Here is a 26035-nt window from a genome sequence, read left to right as displayed (position 1 = left end):
TAATTGATTTTCGGGGGCTTTTTTTGTATTTCGGGGGCACTGAATTTTTATGATAAATTAACAAAGATTATAAAACATTGTAGACACTTTTTTTTACAGTCTTCGTCCCTATGTTTGATAACGTAATGTTAATGTCTCCATATATAGGGCTCTACGCTAACCTTTTTCCCAAGGAGCACATGTGCTCCTAAATAAAATTTAAATAGATAAAATCTAAATAAAAATTTAGGAGCACACAAAGAAATTTAGGAGCACAGTGAAAATTGTTCAAGTAACAGTTTATTAACAAACTATTTATTACATGCATATTATACTGTGCATGTGCATACTAGGGATGGGTGTGAGTAATCGATTAATCGATTACTTGTAGCTATGAGAAATAAAAGAAAAAATTCGAAATGATTAATAATTTTTATGAATAATTTTTTTTAACATTTGTTCACATGTATGTGTAAGATTATAACTGTTTGTTGGTTTCCTTAAACATATAGGCTATACGTGAATGAACAAAAAGATTCTCTTTTTTTGTAACGTTTTTTTCCCCTTTGAGTAATACACGATCCCTATAAATGCTCAAAAAGGACATCTTTTCAGAAATCGATAAAAATAGAAAAATTGCCATTTCTAGTGCTTTAACATGTAAGGTATAGGTCCCCCAACTTGCTAAACCTAATACGACTTGTAAATACGTTTAATTCTTGCTAGATGGTATGCTTGTAATAATCTCCATTTGCGATAAAAACTACATCGCGCGTCACATCCATGGACGCGCGCACACACCAACAGCGCATAGGTGTTAATCACTGAGTGATCTAATATGCATATTCTTCAGCGCGAGAGGGGGGGGGGTGTGTTTCTCACTGTCTGTCGTTGATAATATAATCTGGTCCTGCATTATTATTATTATTATTATCATTCTCTCTCGAGAATACACAGGACCCGACGGAACGTTAATTTATGTATTAAAAGTAGTCTTATGCTTTTCATCCTCGCCCGTGTATATACCCACGTCGCGCTAAAACAACATAAACTACTGTATGGCAGACAGAGTGCGTGTGTGTACGAGTTATGAGTTATCTCGCAGTTCATTCAAGCGCGCATCACGGTCATGACAGCTCTCTAGAGTAGAACGGTGCGCTCACAGGGGCGTAGCTGGAGATTCTGGGCCCCATGAAAGAAACAATTTGTGGGCCCCCCAATCTATTAAAAAATGTGGGGCCCCCAATCTATAAAAAAATTTGGGGCATTTGCTGGGCCCTTGGAATCATCCTAACCCCCCCCCCCCCCCCAGCTACTCCCCTGCACACACACACACACACACACACTCTCTCTCTCTCTCAAACAGAGAAATCAAAAGAAATCAGTACATTACAGAAGGAATTTCTTGTACAGTCTAGTACAGTGGTAGACAATATTGTCACAAGGAAAGATGAATGGATTGATGTTGTAGTCTGAAAAAATGCCAGGAAATGCTCAGAGAATTGTTGCATATAGAACACAAATGTAGTACATTAGGCATATACTGTAGACACCACATATACTGTAGACACCACATATACTGTAGACACCACATATACTGTATAGACACCATATATACTGTAGACACCACATATACATATTCTTTCTTTCTTTCTCTCTCTCTAACTTTTATACAAGTCCAAAGCTTTTCAGGGATCTGCATAGCCTGGGTGTCGGAGCATGTGGAACATACAGAGAACAGAAAAGAATGCCCCCGCACAGAGGTGAATGCTCTCAAAAAGAAGGATGCTAGGGGCACCATCAGGTGGCTACGTGATGGCCCACTGGTCTTTGTGAAGTGGATGGACACACGTGAAGTCTCTGTTTGCTCCACAATCCACGAGTCATTCGCTGGAAAAACTGCTGAGGAGAATAAAAAACAAGCGCAGTGAGACCTGGTCCATTGAGAACATTGCATGCCCAACACCTGTCCTGGAGTACAACAAGTACATGGGAGGCGTTGATTTGTCTGACCAACTCATCCAGTACTACTCTGCACACCACAAGACCATGCGATGGTACAGGACTTTGCTCTATCATTATCTGGACATTGCCGCCACTAACTCCTACCTTCTTCACATGGAGCTCTGCAGAGAGCAGCAGGTGCAGCCGATGACCCACTTGGTCTTCCAGCAGGAGCTGGTAGCTGAGCTGTGTGGCATCACAGTTGTACAGGTGCCAGTGGACAATCTACCCACAGCACCAGTGGACCGCCTACCGAGGAACCATTCACCTGTTGCGATCACGCAACAGGCAGATAAATCCCAGAAGGCCACGGCTGGCCGCCTGTTTTGCGTACATTGTAAGATGAAGACCCCCTGGAAGTGCGGTGAATGTGGTGTGGCCCTCTGTCTCATTCCAGACAGGAACTGCTTTTTCACATATCACTTAGTGTGATACAGAACAGGCAGATACAACCATGAGGAGACACCTATTTTTTTTTTATACATGTGCATAATTTTATTTTTTTGGAGATTTTGCCTAAATTCATTGTGGTCGCGCTCTCTGCCAAATATCATATGAGGCACCTTGTATTACTATTGTAATCCAAAAGTGATATATAGGGTTGTTCATTGTACAATACAATTGATACAGTTGATGTTTCTTGTTGATTATTATTCTCTGTGTTTTTAATAAAATTGTGTGATATTCTATTCCAGTTGTCTTTGGTCTTGTTTTCTCTGGTTATGATCATGTTATTAGTAGGGGTGGGAATCACCAGTTTCATCATGATACGATACGATATCGATTCTTTGGACAACGATACGATATTTGCCGATATCACAAAGTCTCTCACGATACAATACGATTAGATTAGATTCAGGTGCCTGCAATCGATATGAGATGATATCATATGCCCATTTAACACAATCAGTAACATTTAGATCAACTAAAAAAAGGTAACGAAAATATCATTTGACATTTGTATTTTTGAGCTCTTCCAGACATTTAAAGGAAAATCAATCTATTGTTTTTAATACAAATATACCTCCTGTTCACTGTAAAGTGCCACGTTTTGATATATTGAGCTTTAAACTTTAAGCTCCATTTTTTGGAACTCAAAACTCACAACCTAAAACCCCTCCCTACCTCCCTCTCCCAAACCGTTCCTACAACAATTTGTTGATGTTGCATGATCATGTATAGGATAGGCCTACATTTATTATGTATTATATTGTTTATGTTTAAATAACATTTAAACATCAAACTCCTCTGACCTCATCTGGTCTTTCCAAAGACGCACGCACACACACAGAAAGGGAGAATGCTATGCTGTAACGTCTACACACACGGAGCTACTGCTGTTGTTCTTGGGCGGATATGAGACTCGCCACAGGATTTTCAAAATAAGAGTATCGATATGAATCGATCTTATTACATTGCATCGATCCGATTCGATCGTTGATAATTACATCGATGTATCGATCTGGATCGATGTATCGTCCCACCCCTAGTTATTAGTGTGCGTGTGTAAAAAAACTAATTAATATAATTATTATAAATGTCGCTCTCTCTCTCTCTCTCTTGAAATCTACAGTTACACATTGCTGTATTTAGTGAGGTAAATGAGTACAAGACATGTTTCACAGACACACACATACACATACACAGATAGACAGACACACACACACATTTACATTTACACATTACATTTACATCTAGTCTAGTTTGCTTATTTTTTTTTGATATGGTACAGTACTGTAAATACAGACACAGACACACACACACACAGAAACACACACACACACAGGCTAGGCCTCCTGCTGGGTCCATTCACTGGAATAACAAAGGAATGACTGGGCCTTTGCTCCAGGTGTGAAATGGTTCTAGTGACAATGATCACATTGAATTCTGGGAGTGTAGTTCTCTCATCAGATAGCTGAATGAACTTGGATCTACTTCAAGTCCTATACTGAAAAGGTGTTAGGATTTTACCAGAATGTTTGATAGGACATTGATTGAAAACTATCGTCTCAAATTTGACAATTGATGGCTTATTTTGAAGGTATGAATCTGTAATTTTATATTATGTAACAAAAAAAAGGGGGGAAATTCTCAGGAGGAGGAGCTCTTTAGGTTAGACTCTTAAGAATATAAGCCTGGCGACCAAAGTGTTAATGTAGTTCTTGTTGACATGTTGCTAGGATAGGAGTAAAACTGAAACAATAACATGCATTGTGTTACTGGTACACGTAGAAATGTATAGACATACAGTATGTTTACTAAATAATTATATGTAAATCCAGAATTACAAAACCTGTTCATACTGTAACAAATGTAAGCTATATACTGCTGAGGCATGCTGTGCTAACATGTTACATAACTATCAGCCATTGGCATGTATTACCAGTAGGGGTGGGACAATACATCGATCCAGATCGATATATCGATCTATTATCAATAATCAAATAGGATCGACGCAACGTAAAAAGATCGATTCATATTGCGATACTCTTATTTTGAAAATCCCCGCGAGTCATATCCGCCGGCGCCCAGGATTGTGAAACTCCGTGTAGGCAGTGTTTGCGTCTGCTGTAAAGCACTACAGAGCGTCTATTTTGCGAGCCGATATAAGTCTGTGCAGTTTTTTCCCCGCAACGGGTCAAATGCATATAACAGGCGTTGCATCGTCGTCATTCCTTTATGCCAACGTCGCGTTAAATATCTAAATGAACGTCGCGTTGGCTGCTTAAAAGCTAAGCAGCTAACCGTGAGAGAGAACAGGAGAGTGAAGAGGGGACTTGGAAGGAGGAGGGGTGGGGGCTGTGGGGGACTGTGTGTGTGTGTGTGTGTGTCTGTGTGTGTGTGTGTCTGTGTGTGTCTGTGTCTGTGTGTGTGTTAAAGCTCAATATATAAAAACAAAAGTGAACAGGAGGTCTATTTGTATTAAAAACAATAGATTGTTTTTCATTTAAATGTCTGGAAGAGCTCAAAAATAAATACATCAATTGATATTTCCGTAGCCTTTTTTTAGTTGATCTAAATGTGACTGATTGTGTTAAATGGGCACATAATATCGCCTCATATCGATCGCAGGCACCTGAATTGAATCGTATCGTATCGTATCGTGGCAGACTTTGTGATATCGGCAAATATCGTATCGTTGTCCAAAGAATCGATATCGTATCGTATCGTGATGAAACTGATGATTCCCACCCCTAATTACCAGTAATTAAATACAAACATAAAAACATCCCATCGACAACAATATGCTTCAAAACTGAAAGATAACCTTGCAAACAATAAAGGATTACTTACAGACAATGCTTACGATGGGGCAAATCAAAGGATTACAATAGATAAGAACAGCATGTTGTTCATAATGAGATCTCTCACTAGGGAGCTGCAGGTCCCACTTCCTGTTTATCTGTGCGATACCACTTCCTGTTTGACCATGAGGCCCTACTTCCTGTATATACCACGTTCGACCAACAGGTGGTGCCAAAGCAAATCAAAACCATATAAACTGCCTGGGAGGCAGAACACTCCCTGCATTAAACGTGTACGCTATAGTACACATTAACTTAACCTCAGTTCCCTTTTTGGCAAAAGAAGAACGATTTCTGAAACGGGTCTCCGGAATGTCTTTGAACTTCCTTGAGCTGTGGTCTTTACTTACGCACCTTTCCGTCCTGGCTTGGGAAGGTGGAAGTGGAAGGTGGACATTTCCAGTGCCACAGGCCACTCGTTCCTTGCAGCTTGGCTGTCTTTCAACGGCACAACGTCGCCTTCCTGTAAGTTGCAGTGATCTTCGACCCACTTGCGACGACTCTGCAGTGTCGGGAGGTACTCATGTCTCCAGCGGGTCCAGAATGTGCTGGCAAGGGCTTGCATCTGTCTCCATTGGCTTCGGTGGAGGTCCTTGTCTGAGAAATCTCCAGGTTTCCTGTCAAAGGTTCGACACAGTGAAGTAGGGCGATTGAGTGCCTGCTTGCGGTTGTTTGGGAGTCGTCTTCGTGGCATCTTGAAGGGTAGTGGGGGACCCCAGCTGTTCCTCTCATCCCTGTACGTCTCCGATAATATAATAATAACCATAATATTTAAAGTGACATTATCTTCTATGGATAAGGCAAGCCTGTTGTCGTTAGAAGTTGTTTGGCACACACTGCAACCCAGGTTGTCCTCTGTAACTCTCTCCGAGTTGGAATTGTGTGCACTGATCAGGCCATTCTGTTGCTCCCCGCCGTCCGGAGACAGCAGGGGCGTGTCCGGAGACAGCAGGGGAGTGTCCGGGGACAGCAGGGGCGTGCCCGGAGATGGCAGGGGAGTGTCCGGAGACAGCGGGGGCGTGTCCGGAGACAGCAGGGGCGTGTCCGGAGACCGCAGGGGCGTGTCCTGAGACAGCAGGGGGGTGTCCTGAGACGGCAGGGGGGTGTCCTGAGACGGCAGGGGTGTGTCCCGAGACAGCAGGGACGTGTCCCGAGACAGCAGGGAAGTGTCTTGAGGATATGTAGTGGAAAATATACATAAATGCTTATATATATGTGTAATATATTTGTTGTAGCTGTATTTGGACAGTGTACTGTGTCCTGAGACAGCAGGGGTGTGTCCTGAGACAGCAGGGGTGTGTCCTGAGACGGCGGGGGCGTGTCCTGAGACAGCGGGGACGTGTCCTGAGACGGCGGGGGCGTGTCCTGAGACAGCGGGGGTGTGTCCTGAGACGGCAGGGGTGTTAGGTTGCAAATCCCCATGTGCAGTTCCCCATTCGATTAGACTGCCATCCGGTCGAATAGGCAAAGGGGCGGGGACATCATGACTAGGGGTGGGACGATACATCGATCCAGATCGATATATCGATCTATTATCAATAATCAAATAGGATCGATGCCACGTAAAAAGATCGATTCATATTGCGATACTCTTATTTTGAAAATCCGGCGACGGCGACGTCATCGCCCCGCGCCCAGTGTTGTGAAACTCAAACTCTGTTTAACATCAACAGCAGTAGCGTCTAGAGCGTCACTAGAGCAAGACTAGTGTGCCTATTCTGTGACCCAAAACATGTCCCTGCTGTTTTATTCCACAACGGGTCCAATGCATCTAACCTGCTTTGCAATCCTCGTCACTCCATTATGCCCACGTCGCGTTAAAGATCGAAGATAACGTTACTTTAGCGTGAGCTAACAAGCTAACCCAGAGCCATAGGCAGAGAGAAGTGGGGACTGGAAGGGTGCATTCTCGGGGATAGCCCCACTAACAGGATCTGGCCGGTACTGTACCTTGGGACTCCCAATATGCTTTTCCAGCCAAAATACAGCTCTGTGACAGTGAATAGGATATTAATATCGAGAAAAAAAAGAAATGAACCAAAAACAGTGAACAGGAGGTCTATTTGTATTAAAAACAATAGATTGTTTTTCATTTAAATGTCTGGAAGAGCTCAAAAATAAAAATGTCATGATATTTCCATTGCCTTTTTTTTTGTTGATTTAAATGTTACTGATTGTATTAAATGGGCACATAATATCGTCTCATATCGATCGCAGGCACCTGAATCGAATCATATCGTATCGTGGCAGACTGTGTGATATCGGATAATATCGTATCGTTGTCCAAAGAATCGATATCGTATCGTATCGTGATTAAACTGGTGATTCCCACCCCTAATCATGACGCAAGGTTTTATGTGACTCATTCTGTTGTTTTACATAGGCTCTTGTGCGGTCGTCAAATGTCTCTCCTTAAGGACGTCTTCCTGTCTTTGCGTAGCGGTGTTCTACCCTGCTGTTCGGCTGCCTCCAATACCTCTGCCTTTGCTATAGCGGCGGCTGCCTCTCTTTGGATGGCCAAAGCTTCAGCGTCCAGTCTCGCCTTGGCCAGCTCATATTTTTGTCTCACTTCCCTCTTGGCCAGCTCATATTTTAATTTAGCCTCTTCCACTGCGAATGATGATGCACGTACACGTCCTGCCTCTGCCCTTGCACATGCTGCCTCGGCCCTTGTGGTGTAGGCTGAATATGTAGGTGTGCCGTCGCTGCTTGCGCCGACCCGAGAGGCCCTGCCGCTCTCCCTGGCAGGGTCCGTCATGCTGTTTTACATGCTGAGGGTTGATCTGTTGAAGGGTGGCATTGCACCAGCTGGTCGCTTGTCTTTTTACTGTGCTGTCCTCCCAATGATGTTTTTAATCAAAGGTAGACGGCCAGCCAAACTCTTCAATAAGCAACACAAGAGTCAAACGTAGCTTCCTTGTTTAATGTAGTTCTTGTTGACATGTTGCTAGGATAGGAGTAAAACTAAAACAATAACATGCATTGTGTTACTGGTACACGTAGAAATGTATAGACATACAGTATGTTTACTAAATAATTATATGTAAATCCAGAATTACAAAACCTGTTCATACTGTAACAAATGTAAGCTATATACTGCTGAGGCATGCTGTGCTAACATGTTGCATAACTATCAGCCATTGCCATGTATTACCAGTAATTAAATACAAACATAAAAACATCCCATCGACTACAATATGCTTCAAAACTGAAAGATAACCTTGCAAACAATAAAGGATTACTTACAGACAATGCTTACGATGGGGCAAATCAAAGGATTACAATGGATAAGAACAGCATGTTGTTCATAATGAGATCTCTCACTAGGGAGCTGCAGGTCCCACTTCCTGTTTATCTGTGCGATACCACTTCCTGTTTGACCATGAGGCCCTACTTCCTGTATATACCACGTTCGACCAACAGGTGGTGCCAAAGCAAATCAAAACCATATAAACTGCCTGGGAGGCAGAACACTTATGATTGATTGACTGATTGAAATTTGTATTAACTTGACAGACTGTTCTCCGTTCGTAATGGCTTTATTTGGGAGGAATCAGTGATTCCTTCATGTCAACGCTACAGGCCTCCTTGGAATTAATTACTTAATCATTAAAATAAATGACAATATTTGTACGATAAGAAATTACGCATTTGATGTCGGAAAGATAAATAATATGGATTCATCTGATCACAGGGCAGCTGGATTAACCATATCTGAACCAGCTATTTGACAAATGTATAATTACTTATTTACTCAGATATTCAAACACAATTGTGCAATTATTGTGAAATTATTGAAAATGATTATTTAATGCCTTCTGTGGAATTTGTATTTCTTACATATGTTTTATCTGTTTTATTTGAAAGAATGCAGGTTATAGCCAACATGATTGGTACAATGGGACAGACATTTGTTTGATATAGCTATAACTTGCATTCCTTAAAAATGTTACATTAATCAATAAAACAGATATTGAAATACACTATGTAGCCTAGTACACCAACACTGCAAATAACAGTGGATAAATAAATAAGAACTCAAGCTAATCGTGTGGAAATAGACTGCATTCATATTCCATAACAAGTCTTGTGTGCGCCAGTATGGCCTACGTGTCTAATGAATCAACAGTAGGCTTATATTATTCTAGTTACTTGTTTCATTAGGATACGTTATCGCGATAAAATGATACAATTATTTTCATATAACTCGATATCGATAATTATCGTCGATATACATTTCTGTCAGTAATTAACTTCTTATGCCGGCGCCGACGGACGGGCTATTAATAGACTCATTTTGTTTGCTGTGCCGGTCACTACGAGACGAATTGGAGAGCCGTTGCGACTCGCGTGTCGAGCCAAGTCAACCCTTTGAGAAGCGTCGTGGTCCAGGCTTGAATTCTCCATGAATGTGTCTAAGTCCATAATCCATATAAATCCATTTTGTTATATACAACTGTTCCAACACAGTCTGAATGAATGTTTTCTCTTGTGATTATGCCGCGTGATTTCAAAACACCAAAACTGAATGTCTTGTCTCGAGTTGATGTAGTCATCACGGTCATCAGTCCGCGCACCTTCTCCTACGCAGTACACACGGCCCAGTGCATAGATTATTATATTCCACCAGGGGGCAACCTACCACCACTGGATCATATGCATAGAATGGAACACTGTTTGGTCCAAGCTTGGGAAATCGATATCGAAACTTTGCGACCACGTTTCATGTTTATTTCGAGGAAATAATTTATCGCAATGATTATCGTTATCGTTTTATCGCCCAGCCCTACCCTCAACAACCTTGCCCCTCCCTACCTGTCCGACCTCCTCCACCGTCACACGCCCACCCGTCGCCTTAGGTCTGCAGATGCCAACCTCCTAACACTTACCACGACCAAGCTCCGGACCTGGGGCGACAGGGCCTTTGCTGCTGCTGCCCCCTCCCTCTGGAATGCCCTCCCCAGCCACATCCGTGATGCAAACACCCTGACATCTTTTAAATCAGCCCTCAAAACTCACCTTTTCAATCTTGCTTTTGACCTCTAATTCTGTAGTTTTATTTTATTTTATGTATTATTTTTGTTCTGTTTTTGTTCAGTTTTTTTGTTTTGCCATAGTTTTGTCTCCTACCCATGTAAAGCGTCTTTGAGCACCTGGAAAAGCGCTATATAAGATAGATGTATTATTATTATCCTAATGAAACAAGTCATTAATGGAATAATAAGCCTATACTGCGTTCATTCATTACGCGCGTAGGCTATACAGTACTGCGCGTGCGCTGCGGCAGGTGTACCACGAGCTGTACTATATATGACAATACATTAATCTAATCTAATTTTGATGGGTCGCAAAGCGCTTCCGCGTCCATTTTCACACGGCTGCATCATTAGTTGCCTTATAAGGAGCTCTGGAGGTGTTTTGTATGCAAATGACCTGAACGGGGACGCGTGTTCGCGTCTCAGACTTGTGCCATTCCCCAACGCAGATATCACAGCTGTGACCGTTTGAGACACTTAAGACATATTCCCCGCACGTTGGGGACTCGGAGTGAACTTGTCATTGATTCTGTCTCAGTCGGTTCCAAGATAAGTCTTCCAAGAGAACTCTTTGGAAAATATTCGGGAATGAGACCCAATGCTCTTGTAATCACACTCAGGAGTGGGGGGAGGGGCTGTTATTTATATATATATATATCTAATCTATATAAATTCCAGTTAATCACTTGTACATTGTATATTGCTATTGCACTTTACTGTTACATTTGCACTCTGGTTTCTGGTTGTGCTGTATGACAATAAATCTGAATCTAATATAAAATATAATTTTGCTGTGTTTTTAATTTAAATAAAATGTTACTGCCTGTATACTAGGCCATCACCCACTTGTGTTAAAATAGGTGTAACAGGACTTTCTACAGAACTGTTTGTATGTAAATGGCCACAGATGGAAATGAATTACCCCCAAATACTTGTCGTTGGCCGATTGTGAGCATGTGCACCCAATATCAGCCTGGCCCCGTAGTATGTGAGATATAGTGTGCACACAGTCACACACACACACTTTAAATACCTTCAAGAGAGCGAGAGAGAGATTTTCTGTGACAGTATGTTGACACAACCAGGAGATAATTCTGGGTAGGTTTATTCTATGGTTTATCACCATAACATAGCATTTTTGTTTAAAAAGGTAAACAAAGCAAAAATCGCTCAGGAACTAACTAACTATACTCAGAAAAAAATATCAGGTCAGGGGTAAAATATCTGCAGATTGTTAAACGGGCTAAAACTCAGATCAGTATGGTCTAAACCTACAACCTGAAGGAGCTCTACAGTGCCTCTTTAACAGCCAATACTATATGCAAGTTAAAAATCCATTTTGACCAGTTTTCTATTACCACCACTAGCTAACATGCTTTGTATTACTGTGATTATATTTCATTACATGTGATTTATCACCTCTTTCCTCCCCCTCCCAGGTTTACCTGCAGACATATCTCTGGACTTCCTAATGGCAACTGACACACCTCAGGACACCCCCATGGACACTATGCTGGCTCCTGAGCCAGCACTTGGCTCTCCCCCTTCCTCTACCCCTGACCCTCCCCCAGAACCAACCCCAGCTCCCGATCCAGCCCTCGACCAAGCCCAAGATGAGACCCCATCCCTGGAGCCAGTAGCAGCTGAAGCCCCTGAGCCAGGCTTGACCCCGGTCACGGATGCCACACCGGACCTAACTCCACCCCCTGCTGAGGACGCAGACTCTACCGCTGGTCTGACTCCGGTCTCTGAGCCCCCCCCTGTCCCGCCCCCGCCCCCAGCCAGTGCTCAGAACCCCAGCTGTAAGATCATGACCTTCCGGCCCACCATGGAGGAGTTCAAGAACTTCGGCAAATATGTTGTCTACATGGAGAGCCAAGGAGCTCACCGTGCGGGCCTGGCAAAGGTAGAACTCACACACACACACATCAGAGTGATATGGACAGGTACATGTACATACATTAGAGAAATGCTTGGTTCTGTATGAGCCTCCTGAGATTGTGCTTCATAACAGTAAAAAAAGGAAAAGAATAAAGACCAAACACTATACAAAATGAGGTAGAAGAGGTAGTGCAATTCTCTTAAAGAATAAATGGATAAAAGATTTCTCAAGCAGTCATATTCCAGCTATCACTACTGTCCTAAAAGTTCCCTGAAGTGATTAGCAACGGTAGCATTTTCAGTCATTTTATAGGGCTATGCAATATTGACAAAAGCTCAGATATAGTTTTCTTCCAACTGAATGTTATAGGCTTATGCAATATCAATGACTCGTTTTCCAGTCAACATTTTTTTATCGTTCATTTTCGTTTTATAGCATTTTGAAAAGCCCTCGTTTAAGGAAAATAAAAAGATTCCATAATAAACGCCCTGTACTGGAATATTCTAGAATACACAAACGTTGTAATTTTTCAGCCTATTTATTTTTAAATCTTTTCAAATAAACGCTAGATTATCGATAGTATATGTGTACGTATGCACGCTATATAGGCGATCTGAAAAATCGATTCTCTGATTTCCTCAAAGCCATCGCCCACACACACACACACATAGGGCGAACGCTGAGAGCTCGGCGAATACAACTCTGATTATCCCAAGACTTGTAAAACAGATTCCTTACCTCAGATCAGATGTTCTCCAAAAAGATCATTCCAATTCCTGATTGCCATTCCAAAAATCGATCGATTTTATTGATCCAACGCTACATACTGTAAACACATATTCCACGCTGTTCTGATGGTCCACAATGAATCCGATCGGCTCGGGTTACATGCCTGAGAAGTAAAATGTGGATTCCGGATTTTTCTTTTCTCATCCATTTTCATTGAGTCCATTCCAAAAGGGTGCATTACCATCTGGGAGACGATAGGGGGCGGTTTTTTCACATCTGAGCTCCTGATGGGGCTGGTTTACCAACGGGAGACTAGGTTGATGAAATATGAATTCAGATCGCTAATAAAAAAATAACACGCTAATTGTCGTGGTGGGCATTCAGGCGTCGGGCTGATAACACGTTATGTCGTTTTGGGCATTCAAAGTGTTAATTACCTAGACTAATTTGTCCCGCCACAGTTTTATAATGAACCGAAAATATCTTTTTAAAATTTAATATTTTTTTTATTTATTTAAAAAAAGATTTTAAATATAAAGTTGCCAATAGGGATGTATCGGTAGTATTGGCAGTGGTAGTAGTCGTAATAGTAATCCAGTATATATTTTTTTATTTTCTAAAAAATAATTAAACCAGTTCAACACAGGTAACCACTTTTGCTTAATATCTTTGATGGCTCAAATGTATGCTCTAGTACAGTGATTCCCAACCTGGGGTCTGCGGACCCCCTGGGGGTCCGCCAGGGGGCGCAGGGGGTCCGCCAGACCACAGATGATTTGAGGTCTTTTTTTTTTTTTTTTTTTTTCAATTTTTTTTTATCAGAAGCATGAATAGTCTCTCCACTACAATAAAAAATAAAGATAAATAAATAAACATCTAGACATGATTTTTGAACGTTAACAGTAGGCTACCGGGTAGCCGCTAAAACGCGAATCAGTTGACTTTCTGTAGCTAGCCTAGCACGCTAGTTAACTTTCTCGGCTCGTCTGCAGTCAGCCGCCAGAGGCGAAAATGTGTGACAAACGAAAAGGAGATGACGGCAGCTCATCTGCAAAAAAAGTTAGGACCTACAGCAATCGCGAAAATTACATCACCATGGGCTTCACTGAGGGACCAGACAAACGACCTGAGTGTGTGATTTGTGGAGAAAAGTTGGCAAACTCCAGCCTGAAGCCCAGCAAGCTGAAGAGACATCAGGCGTCTAAGCACCCAGAAACCGTTGGGAAGGATCCAGACTTTTTTCGGAGGAAGGCGAACAAGCCTGTTGATGTTAGAGTAGCGTGGAGCAGGGGTGGCAGTGATTTACAGAAGGCTACCGAAGCCTCCTTTGAGTGTTCGTTTTTTTTTTTTTTTTTTTTTTTTTTTTTTTTTTTTACTTTGACCAGTCAGCTGGTTCTTTTTTTTTTTTTTTTGCGTTTATCGCTTTTTCGTCGCATTCATACTTGGTCAAGTTCGACCGACAGAAGCAGGCTGAAAGGGTTCAGATGGGGGGAAAGACACTCTGGGAAAGGCACGGCTGCCGTCCGGGATTCGAACGCGTTCAGCCCCAGATCCGCGCGAGCGCGGTTGTCCACGGCGCTGAAATAGCACTCGCGGTACGTGGTGAGCTACTGGAGCTCCCCTTGAGTGTTCGCTTTTAATTGCAAAAGCAAAGAAACCGCACAATATTGGCGAGCAGCTCATCAAACCAGCCTGCATCAAAATGGTTTAGAAACTGTGCGGCCCACAGGTGGCTGATAAACTAAAATCAGTACCACTCTCGAACAATGTAGTGAAAGACCGAATTGATAAGATGTCAAGTGATTGCGAGCAGCAGCTGTCAGAAAAGCTTAGAAAGGGTCCATTTGCCATACAACTTGATGAAACTACAACTGTCGCAGACGAGGCTGTGCTCATCGTTTATGTGCAATATATTGAAAATGAGGATCTGAAGCAGGACATTCTCATGTCAGTCAACCTTACTACCACCACTCGAGGTGAGGATATTTTTACTGCAGTGGATTCTTACTTCATTCAACATAAATGCAAACCGTTCACCATTAGGGCCTGATTTGAGAGGATGAATACAGCATTTGAATATTGGCCAAACATTTTGAAATGCATATGGTGCAAGATGAGATTTGTTGATTGAAGGCACAAGTCAAAGAAGCATAGTGGGTCTAATTGTGATGCATATGCCTGTGTATAAGCAGTTTGTTATTAAAATGAAAAAAAAAAAAAAGTATTTTATGGTATCTTATTAGGAGGGGGTCCGCGAATTTCATCAGATGTTTGGGGGTCCCTGGGGGGAAAAAGGTTGGGAACCACTGCTCTAGTAGATTTTGTGTTTTGAGCACAAAGTTCATCATAGATCTGGCCTCTTTATTTTGCTCTCAAAGTGCACCAGATTGATGCATTTAACTTTAAAATGTACACAAAAAAAACAATCCCTAGAGCAGGTGTGGCCGAGCCGCATGTGGCTCTTTGCCCGTCAATGTGTGGCTCTTCCATCCATAAAAAAAAATTATATATTTTTTTCTTTTTATGTCACTCATTCCATAAGGACGTAGAATAAACATTTACAAAAAAATTTAAATGGCCCTTTGCATGTTCTTGGTATCTGAATCTAAGGACATCTATGGATCTCAGGGAATGTATTCCCAGTGTCAGAAATAGTATGTCTGTTACTAGGCTTGAGTAAATTGTAATGAACCAAATGAGAATATCAATTATATTTAATTTTTTTTTATCTTCGACTGTGAATAACACCATGCTAAAATTGACCAGACCTGAAAAATCTAAGCAAATGAATAAAGGGAAGATGATTAAACAGAAGGTTTTGTATACAGTACTGAATTCTGCCATCTTTTTTATAATGTAAATTTCTCCACCATTTTTCATCATATTGCAACACCGTTTTTTGCTATACGTTCACAGAAAGGTAGAGAAACTAACTGCGTTCTGTTTTATGGCAATAACGTTCAGGTTTGTGGGAGATAATCCCAAAAAATAAGAGAAATAAAAAAGTAAATCCAGAAGTCAGACGATTGACAGGGGCTGGCGTGAGCTGGGTAGGGTCGTTTTTCGAAATTTGAAAGCCCAGAGTCTCTTCCTTAAAGACTACTCACTTTTGGCTGCTCCACTTCCTCCTGTCAATATGCACCGGTTTCCGACTCAATGCCCTGAGATTTCTATAATCTTATTTCACTAATAACAGTTAAAATCATTGGTAAACAAACGTAATGCTGAAAAAATATACACTTTTACTGTATATCTCGGCCATGTGAAGCCCAAATTAAAAAGACATTAGCAACTTCAGAGGCCTGAGGGTGGGACATATAAACACATTTACTATCAAATAGTATTGCGAGGCTGAACAACAGGACCAATGTGTTCTTAACATTTTTTAAATAAACATTTACAGACAATTTTTTTTTAATGGCTAAAAGTGATTTTGTGATTTTGTAATTTTGCAACCGTGGGCCTCACAGGGTACTTTTAACCCTGTGAGGCCCAAATAAAAAAGACATTAGCAACTTCAGAGGCCAGAGGGTGAGACCTATAAACACATGAAGGGTGCCGTGACTGGAAAAAAGGTTGAGAAACGCTGGTATATATGGTGTGGCTGGCTCTTTGTGGTACCACAGTAATTTTTGTGGCTCTTAATCTCTGACTGGTTGGCCACCCCTGCCCTAGAGGGTCCGAGGTTCACCCACCACAGTCTCACAAAATCCTGTGGGAAACTGCACTCAAGACTAGCACTCAAGTTTAACACCGTTTCATGAACCCATAGCCGAGTTGTACCCTTCCTGCTGTTGTACAGAACTTGGTAAGTCGCTCTGGATAAAAGCGTTCAGCTAAATGACCAAATTAAAATGTAAATGATGAATAGTGGGGGCAACATGTTTGTGCTAAAATGCAGTAATATTAATATACTACTGGTGTATGACGTTTTTCACACTTCTGACACCATCTGTGGGTTTTTCACACTTCTGACACCATCTGTGGCATGTTCTAAAGAGAACCCCCTCTTTAGAACCCACAAACAATGGCGTAGTCGGAAAAACTATCTTGGTGTTTTATTTGCCGGCCTCCCGCGGTGCAGAGGTGACATTTTTTTTTAAACAGTGACACAAGCGAAATAACAAAACAAAAATACACTATACTACCTACAATATCAAATGAGTTCCACAATAACTCATTATAATAAACACAAAACACTTACGGAGCTTCACTATGTTACCTTCACTGTAACTGAGCAGGTGAAGATCGACTTCCTTGGGCCAAAGCTGCCCTCATGTACCTGGTAGCCTCACATCAGGCTCCACACAGGTGCCACACATAATTAATTAACAACCTACACAGGTGCCACACATAATTAATTAACAACCTACACAGGTGCTACACATCAATTCATTAACAATTTCCTACACACTATATACACAAATGTTTTCATTAACCTAAACCAAGCAAACAAGCAAGACCAATAAAACCCACAACCATAATAACCTAATAAATATATAAATGAATGTATGCATGATAATAATTAATGAATGTATCACTCCCAGGTGTGCACCCTTGGTTGTGCTACTGACTGTAAAGGAAATTAATGATGGGGTGTGTGGTGGGGGTGGTTTTGACGTCCTCAGTACAATAACAGAAGGGAATGGTGAGTGTTTGGTGTGTGCGTGTGTGTGTGTGTGTGTATGCGCGCGGCTCGCAGTTCGTGACGGAGCCACTCCCTCACATTATCCCTCTCCTCCTGGAGATGGCGTTGTGCGGCAACCTAGACAGGTAATCCGCTATACCACCGTGGCCCGGCCCGATCGTTGTCGGATGCTGCCCCGGTGGACAGCACAGCCGGTCCTCCTCTCCAACCCCCTCCCTGCTGCGCAGCCCGGCCGAATCCAGCGACGGCAGAGGCCCCTCCGGCGGCGGTAGGTCTCTGCTCTCACCCGGTCCACCCCTCTCGCTGGGGCTGCAGCGCCCTCCTCCTCATCAGTCTCCACAGCCCGGTCGCCACCACCAGTTGCCGGCTCCCGATGCCACTCTCGTCTCCGGGAGCGGAGTCCGGTACGCTGCCCTGGAAGGCGGGCCATCTTCCTCCGACTAGCCATCCCACATCTGACACCATCTGTGGCGCGGTTCTTTCTAGACTCCTCAAAAAACTCCCACAAACAATGGCGTAGTCGGAAAAACAATCTTTTCCGTCCTCCCACGGTGCAGAGGTGACATTATTTTACAAAAAGTGACATAAGCAAAATAACTCAACAAAAATTCACTATACTAGTTAGTATGAGTATAGTTCCACATTAACTCATTATAATAAACAGACAAACAAATGTTACCTTCACTGTAACTGAGGTCAAGTTCCTTTTATTGCCACACGGCCAGGCCCGGCCGGTGGAATTCGACTTCCTTGGGCCAAAGCTGCCCTCATGTACCTGGTAGCCTCACATCAGGCTCCACACAGGTGCCACACATAATTAATTAACAACCTACACAGGTGCTACACATCAATTCATTAGCAATTTCCTACACACTATATACACAAATGTTTTCATTAACTTAAACCAAGCAAACAGCAACACCAATAAAACCCACAACCATAATAAATATATATGTACTACGGTATGTATGAATGATAAGATGAATGTATATGTATGATAATATGTATGAATGTATGTATGATAATATGAATGAATGTAGCACTCCCAGGTGTGCACCCTTGGTTGTGCTACTGATGGTAAAGGAAATTAATAGGGCTGTACCGAATGCTTCGAAGCTTCGATCATAATGTTGACATTCGAATTCTAAATCAACATTTGAATTTTTTATTTTTAATAAAAAAAAATATATATATTCAATCTGTTTTTCTTCACAGTTGCAGTTAAAGATTAGGCTACACTAATATTATAATATTATACTATAAGACGTCGCCATCACTTTCATACCAACAGTGCCCTTATTGGATTATTTATGTTGACGAAACTGATGAGTTATATTCATTAACACTTTGGTTGCCTTGGGTTAAATTAATGATTTTTTTTTTTATCCACTTTTTCTCCCATTTTCTATATTTTCTCCCATCCCAATTTCGTATCATCCAATTCAACCCTCCCCTGTCACGAACGCTGTTTCTTGCCTCCCACAAGCCGGCTGCAATGTGGACTAAGTCATACATAGCACAAGTCCCCTCCGGTACTTGAGGTAACAGCAGTCGCATCTTTTCACCTGCGCAGCTCGATCTCTCAGTGGCGAGGAGTAACGCGTGGGAGGCTCACGCTGCCCCCGACACTTCCTGATTCTACTGCGCAGGCGCACCAACCGACCTGTAGGAGTCGCTGTCCACAACGCCCGATCCCCACCCATCAGTTTCCCACCCCCTAATACGGCCAATGTGTATTAGTACGGACGACCAGCTAAACTGAAAGCAATGTGGAGCGCTGGGATCGAACAGTCGAGCCCAGCGTCTCCGCATTCGTGGCGAGCGCCTTGCCCACTACGCCACGTAGCCGCCCACTCGGGAATCACGTTTGAAGCAAGTCACTAACGTTGCTGTCAGCTGTTATGTACCATGTGCTACGGTAGCCTACAAGTGATAAAATAAATAAAACATCACACTCGCGCTGACCTGGAAATAGTTGCGCGCGGGCCGCACTACCACTAAACTTTGATGTGAAGTAGGGGGCCGCAAAATATCATCCCGCGGGCCGCAAATGGCCCGCGAGTTTGAGACCCCTGGTCTAAAGTGAGTGTTTAGGTTGAGTGTTTGTTTAAAGCGGGTGTGTGGATGTGTTTGCAATGAATGGGTTAATGTTGAGTTAATGAGTCATTGAGCATCCTGATGGCCTGGGGATAGAAGCTCCTTTTGAGTCTCTCTGTACTGGCCATGAGACTCCGCGTTTGCCTGACCACAGCAGTGCAAAGAGACAGTTGTTTGGGTGGCTGGAGTATTTGACTATTATCTTGGCCATGGCCCTGCAACGCCTGGTGTAAATGTCCTGGACAGTGTGCGCTCGGCTGATTACGCTACTCTCTGCAGTCTGCTGCGGGCGTGTGCGGTGCTATTCCCAAACCAGGAGGTGATGTGTAGGGTTGGGTACCGAACTTGGTACTTTTAAGGGTACCGACCGAATTACGTCGGTACTATCGAGTAGCGATTCACGTAAGATCAATCGGTGCCACATTTTGCTACCTAAGACCCGCCCAGTTAGAAAATAATCAGAATTCCAATAACGTGCAATTGTCATTTCATTATAGACACAGACCAGCACGGACCTTCAATGACATGCAATTGTCATTTCATAAAGACACCGAGCAGCGTGAGCAACGGGTCCAATGTGTCTAACATGCTTGGCATCCTCACCATTCCTGTATGTCCACATCGCGGTAAAACCTTAACTAACTAAGCTAACTAACATTAGCTGCTAACTAAGCTTAACTAACGTTAGCCGCTAACCCTGGAAACGCTCACAGTGGAGTGACTCCACTATACCAGTTCCATTAGTGAAGAAAGGGGGGGGGGGGGGTCTGTTATATTGACGAGGCTTGAGTCGCTTGACAACCGAGGTTCAAAGATAACTTCACATTTATTGGCTGTTTGGGAATATATTTCGCTTCATGCATCGGGCTCCAGGTTACAACTCAGTGTGTTGACTTTCTAGTGTGACATCACTCAACTACGGCAACCAAGAGGCTCAAACTCAAACCTAATACATCACGGGGGGGCTGAGTCACATTTAATTTCATTATCTGAAATATTCTAAAATCATTAAGTCTACTATTAATAAGCCATTCTCCCTTTGTGTGTCTGTGCGCGCATGTCCCATCTCTGGTCTTTGTAAAGACCAGATGAGGTCAGGAGTTTGATAGTATTTACTGAGGATGGCCAGATAATGTTGATATTTAAACTTCAAAAATAATAATACATAATAAATGTATAAATGATCATGCAACATAAAACAATTGTTGTAGGCATGGTTTGTGAGAGGGAGTTAAGGAGGGGTTTTAGTTTGTGTGGTGTGATAACAATGTTGAAATTGACAAGTTTAGACTTTAGTTTTGTTTTGAGAGTGATGGATGAGGAGGTGCAGTTACCTGCTCTCACCACTTGGGCTCTTCCTGTCAGGATGTCCAAGACCCACTGGCAGAGGTTGTAGTTCAAGCCCAGGTCTCTGAGCTTTACGACGAGCTTGGAGGGGACTATGGTATTGAATGCTGAGCTATAGTCAATAAATGGCATTCTCACATAGTTCCCCTGCCTCTTGTCCAGGTGTGATGCTGCCATGTGCAGCACATGGGCTATGGCGTCCTCCGTGGACCTGTTGGGGGTGATATGTAAATTGCCTTTGTAGTCTGTCATCGTTCTGACTGAGGCCCTGCCACATACCCCTGGAATCAGCCTGTTCAAACCGAAGCTCCACCTTATCCCCTTTGCCTCCGTCACTGTTCTCCGTAGGTTGTAACGCTGCGCCTTGTGCTCGTCCATGTTGCCTGTGTGGAATGATATGGTTCTCAACTTCTCCCCCAAACATACTACCATCCCAGATGTAATCCCCAATACCGAAATGTCTTGTCTCTCAGTCAATCCCTTTGTCTCCCCTGATCAACCAGAGTACCAACAAAGTCTAGCACTGTTTCTGTGTAATCATTGATGTTGTCTGTGCTCTCACGAAACACGCTCCAGTCTGTGCAGCTTGGAGCGTGTCCTCTGATTCTACAGACCAATGCTTCACTTCTCGTGTTTCCGCGGGAGCGCGCTTGAGACTTTGTTTATACTTAAGAAAGATGGCGTCGTGATCAGATTTACCGAATGGACTAAGAGCTTGTGATTTATACCCTTCCTTAAATTGCGAGTAGCAATGATCTACCGGTAATAATACTCTCGCCTCTGGTGGGACATGCATTGCTGATAGAAATTCTGTAAAATCTTTTTTAAGATTAAGAAATGTTTTAAGTCCCCCACCACAATAGCAGCATCTAGGTTAGCTGTCTGGAGTTTGTTTACCTCATCCTGAACTCTGAAAGCACTGCCCCAGTGTTGACTTGAGGAATATAAGAAGGATTTAATATATAGAGAAGAATTTGATTTGGATGTGTAAATTATTATTATTCTTTTTACATTTTAAATATTATAATTTTTTTGACATAAGCGATGTAAGGGGGCGCAGGGGCAACAGTGGCTCGGTAGGTAGAGCAGTCGTCTGGTTATCCGGAGCTTCCCGGTTCGATTCCTGCTCCCCCCGGGCAGCGTGTCGATGTGTCCTTGAGCAAGACACTTAACCCCTAATTGCTCCCGATGAGCAGGTTGGCACCTTGCATGGTTGCCTCCACCGTGTGTGAATCTGTGAGTGAATGGGTAAAATGTGAGGAACTAATTGTAAAGCGTTTTGGATAAAAGCGCTATATAAATGCAGCCATTTACCATTTATGTAATCAAAATACCCGAGCTGGGGATTGACATGGTGGTTTTGAGATCAAATAATTGTCTTCAACCCCTCCATCATCTCTGCCGTCCCTCTCCCTCAGGTGATTCCTCCGGAGGGCTGGAAGCCGCGACGGTCGTATGAAATGGTGGAGGAAATGGTGATCCCCTCACCCATCATGCAGGTGGTGACGGGCCAGTCGGGCCTCTTCACCCAGTACAACATCCAGAAGAAGTCCATGACTGTGGGAGAGTACCGCAAGCTGGCCAACAGCAAGAAGTGAGCCATTTCTGTCATTTGTAAACATGCAAATTATTGACTATATTTTGAATAAGACGGAGGTCCTTTGGTAATACTAATCCTGTGCTAACAAACACACATGGCACATCCCAGTAATGTTGGGCAAAAAACTGGCTTTTTTGCAGTACAATTTGAACAAGAGAACGGTTTATTCCTCGCTTTTGTTCAACTGTTACTGGATGAAATATTGTTGCAGGTCACATAATAGTTGCCTCATTATTTTATACCTTGTTGAACTGTCATAGCATTTTAATTAGTTATTGAACAATTGTTTCAGAACACATATCATTAAACCTCTGTTTCAGTGCACTCTGTGTGTAAATGTGCTCATCAAGGCGGCCAAATCCGTTGGTGTGTCGAGTTCGATCTCACGACACCTCAGTAAGAACCATTGCAAAATGCACCTCTGGAAAAGTTAGGGGCCTAATTCTCAATTGACCCATCTCAGGCCCCATCCTATTTTCTTGATCCTCCAAACTGTAGTTTAAAAACGGGTCATGTTAACACATTCGGGACCATTGGGATGCGTCTAATAAATCTCTAGAGGACCGGCAAATGTAAACAGACGTGGGGCTGTTTGTAGAGCTAAATCTATACTTTATAGTATTGCTATCTGTCCATTCTCATTGTCAATTGAGACCATAAACCGTCCCTTCAAAATGGCTTAAAGAAAAAAAAATCATCAATACGTTCTCATTTTATAGCGCCGTGAATATAAGCGTTATACGGGATTTCGGCAGATGAATCTATCTGCAATCCTGGAGTTAATCTAGATTAAAATGACTCATTTGAAGTCTGCCGAAGGCATTCAAAATATGTGTGTTCTACCTAGGGATGGGTATCGTTAGGATTTTATCGATACTACTACTCTTATCGATACTGCTTAACGGTTCGGTACTTTATCGACATTGCTTTATTATTTATAACTTTATAAATAAATATTATTTCTTCAGCAACAGCAGCAGCAATGTTCTTTTATATAACTTTATAATAAATAAATATAATTTCTTCAGCAACAGCAGCAACAATGTTTTAAATGTGTCTGAATTATAGACTTTTTATAATAAACAACAAATGTAAGAAAAGAAAAAAGATATACACTGAATGATTAGTTGTTACCTAAAGCGGCGCATTTCTCCAGACTAATGTTATGTTTTGTCAACAGATGTTTTGACAAATTGCTTGTATTGCCACCCATACTTGCAAATGTTTTATTGCACTTGTGGCAACGTGCGTTGTCGGCATCGACTTTCGTAAAGTGTACCCAGACTTTCGTTTTATTCTCTCCGCCATGATAATAATAATAATAATAATAATGAGCGCAGAGCTCGGTCTGTGTCCTCAGCGCTTCAACACTGAGCCACAGATAGGCCCCGCCCTTAAGTACCCGTATGTGTATGTGTGAGTGAGTGAGCGGCTCGCTTCTCGTGCAGACAGAGAGAGGAGAGGAGACCCAAGTTTGAGAAATAGATTAACGGCGTCAATTGTATTATCGCGCGATAACAGTCCGGCGTTAACGTGCTGCGTTAACGGCCCAGCTCTAATATATATATTAGATATATATATATATATATATTAGAGCTGGGCCGTTAACGCATATATATATTAAGGCTGTCAAAGTTAACGCGATATTAACGCGTTAACTCCCGATTCTATTAATGCCACTAATTTTGTGCGTGTGTGTGTGTGTGTGTGTGTGTGTGTGTGAGATATAGAGAGAGGGGGGTGAGAGAGATGAGGAAGGGGCAAGAGAGAAAGAGAGCTGGGAGAGTGTGTGTGTGAGGGAGAGAGGGGGGTGTGTGATTAATCAGCCCTTGTGTGTGTGAATGTAACAAGTTCCTAACGTTTTCTTTCCCCTATTATTTCATGCACACTTTATTCATTGTTTTAAATTATTGTTTTCTTTTAAGTTATTTTGTGCATCACTCTGTTTTGAATTTGATGCAAATTTGCAATGCATGAGGGTCATCCTTTTGTGTTCAATGGCTGCATAAAGCAAGCATTTGTTGACTCGCATGTTGATAAGAGTATTAAAACTTGGAACTTGAAAAAGATCTGTTTAAGGTAAAAAAAAAAAAGCGATTAATTTGCGATTAATCGCGAGTTAACTATGGACAATCATGGCGATTAATCAAGTTAAATATTTTAATCGTTTGACAGCACTAATATATATACAACTGTCAGATTACCTTGTTGGAGTAGAAAGATTGAAAGATTCTAGTTGAGTTTGACAGTGGACTTGAAGAACAATTTCTATGCTTTCATTCTTGTTTCCCCAAAAGATTTGACAGGAACCCTCATTCTCAGAGCTAATAAAGGCCATTTGTCTCCATCTAGTGGCCATAGGTTGCCCTTGCATGTCTCAGTTTTCAATGGGGCGTTCCCTTTTCTAGCCTTTACTTTCAGAAAAAGTAGATAAAATTTTTCTCAAATTTGCTAAAACCTTTTTTCCCCAGTTGTTTGAGAGTTTGAATTGACTCTCAAAGTAACCAGAATCCAATGCAATGACTCCCATCAAAATAATTCCCAGTGTTTAGTATTTCATATAGGCCTATGTACAGTACATGAGCACGACTGTCTAATGCGAATCTCTTTCAACCATCTAAACACAATGCAATTCAACGATATCACATCACATCTTCCTTAATTCCAGAGTTCATTACTTAGAGATCGGCAAACAATTTCTTGGCAAATTGATCAGAATTAGGAACTACAACCTAAACGTTAATTATGGTTATAGGGGTGACAGTACTCAGGAGGTAGAGAGGTCGTCTGATAATCGGAAGGTTCCGGGTTCGATTCCCACTCCTCCTGGGCAACGTGCCGACGTGTCCTTGAGCAATTCACTTAACTCCGAACAGCTCCTGATGAGCAGGTTGAAGAAGAAGATTACTTTATTGTCGATGTATGCAAGGCAATTTAAATGAGTCTTTTCGCATATCCTCCTAGTTACACATACACACACAGTCCTCCACGCATACACACACAGTCCCCCACACATACACACACAGTCCCCCACACATACTGTATGCATTTCATCAGAGGGGTCAGAGTGCAGGGTCGCCCGCAGTGCAGCGTCTCCTGGAGCAGTTTTTGGGGTTCAGTGCCTTGCTCAAGGGCACTTAGGCAGGATGGGGGGCACCGTAGATATAGTATAGTAATATAGTATGTAGTAATATCAACCACCCTTCAGTCACCAGCTCACAGCTGGAATACACCCTCCTGTCAGTGACTGGGATCAAACCAGCAACCTTTCGGTTACTGGCCAGCCTCCTTACCTCTAGGCCATCCCGCCTCCGCCGTTGGCACCTTGCATTGTCACCTCCGCTGTCTGTGTGTTAATGTGAGTGAATGGGTCAATTTGAGGCATAAGTTGTAAAGTGCTTTAGATAA

At 42.4% G+C, this 26035-nt stretch overlaps 1 protein-coding gene across 1 annotated transcript in view; it reads left to right on the top strand.

Moving 5' to 3' along the window:
• Nucleotides 1-26035, top strand: part of kdm4b (lysine (K)-specific demethylase 4B) — a 136961-nt gene that overhangs the window by 20235 nt on the left and 90691 nt on the right. The window contains 2 exon segments of the mRNA XM_084309027.1: nt 11764-12230; nt 22446-22621. Of these exon segments, the coding sequence (XP_084165153.1) occupies nt 11796-12230; nt 22446-22621 (611 nt within the window). The 5' untranslated portion in view covers nt 11764-11795.

The sequence above is a fragment of the Notolepis coatsorum genome, assembly GCF_963971535.1.
Source record: "Notolepis coatsorum genome assembly, chromosome: 2".
Classification (NCBI taxonomy): Eukaryota; Metazoa; Chordata; class Actinopteri; order Aulopiformes; family Paralepididae; genus Notolepis; species Notolepis coatsorum.
This window is presented reverse-complemented; position numbering and strand designations above follow the sequence as displayed.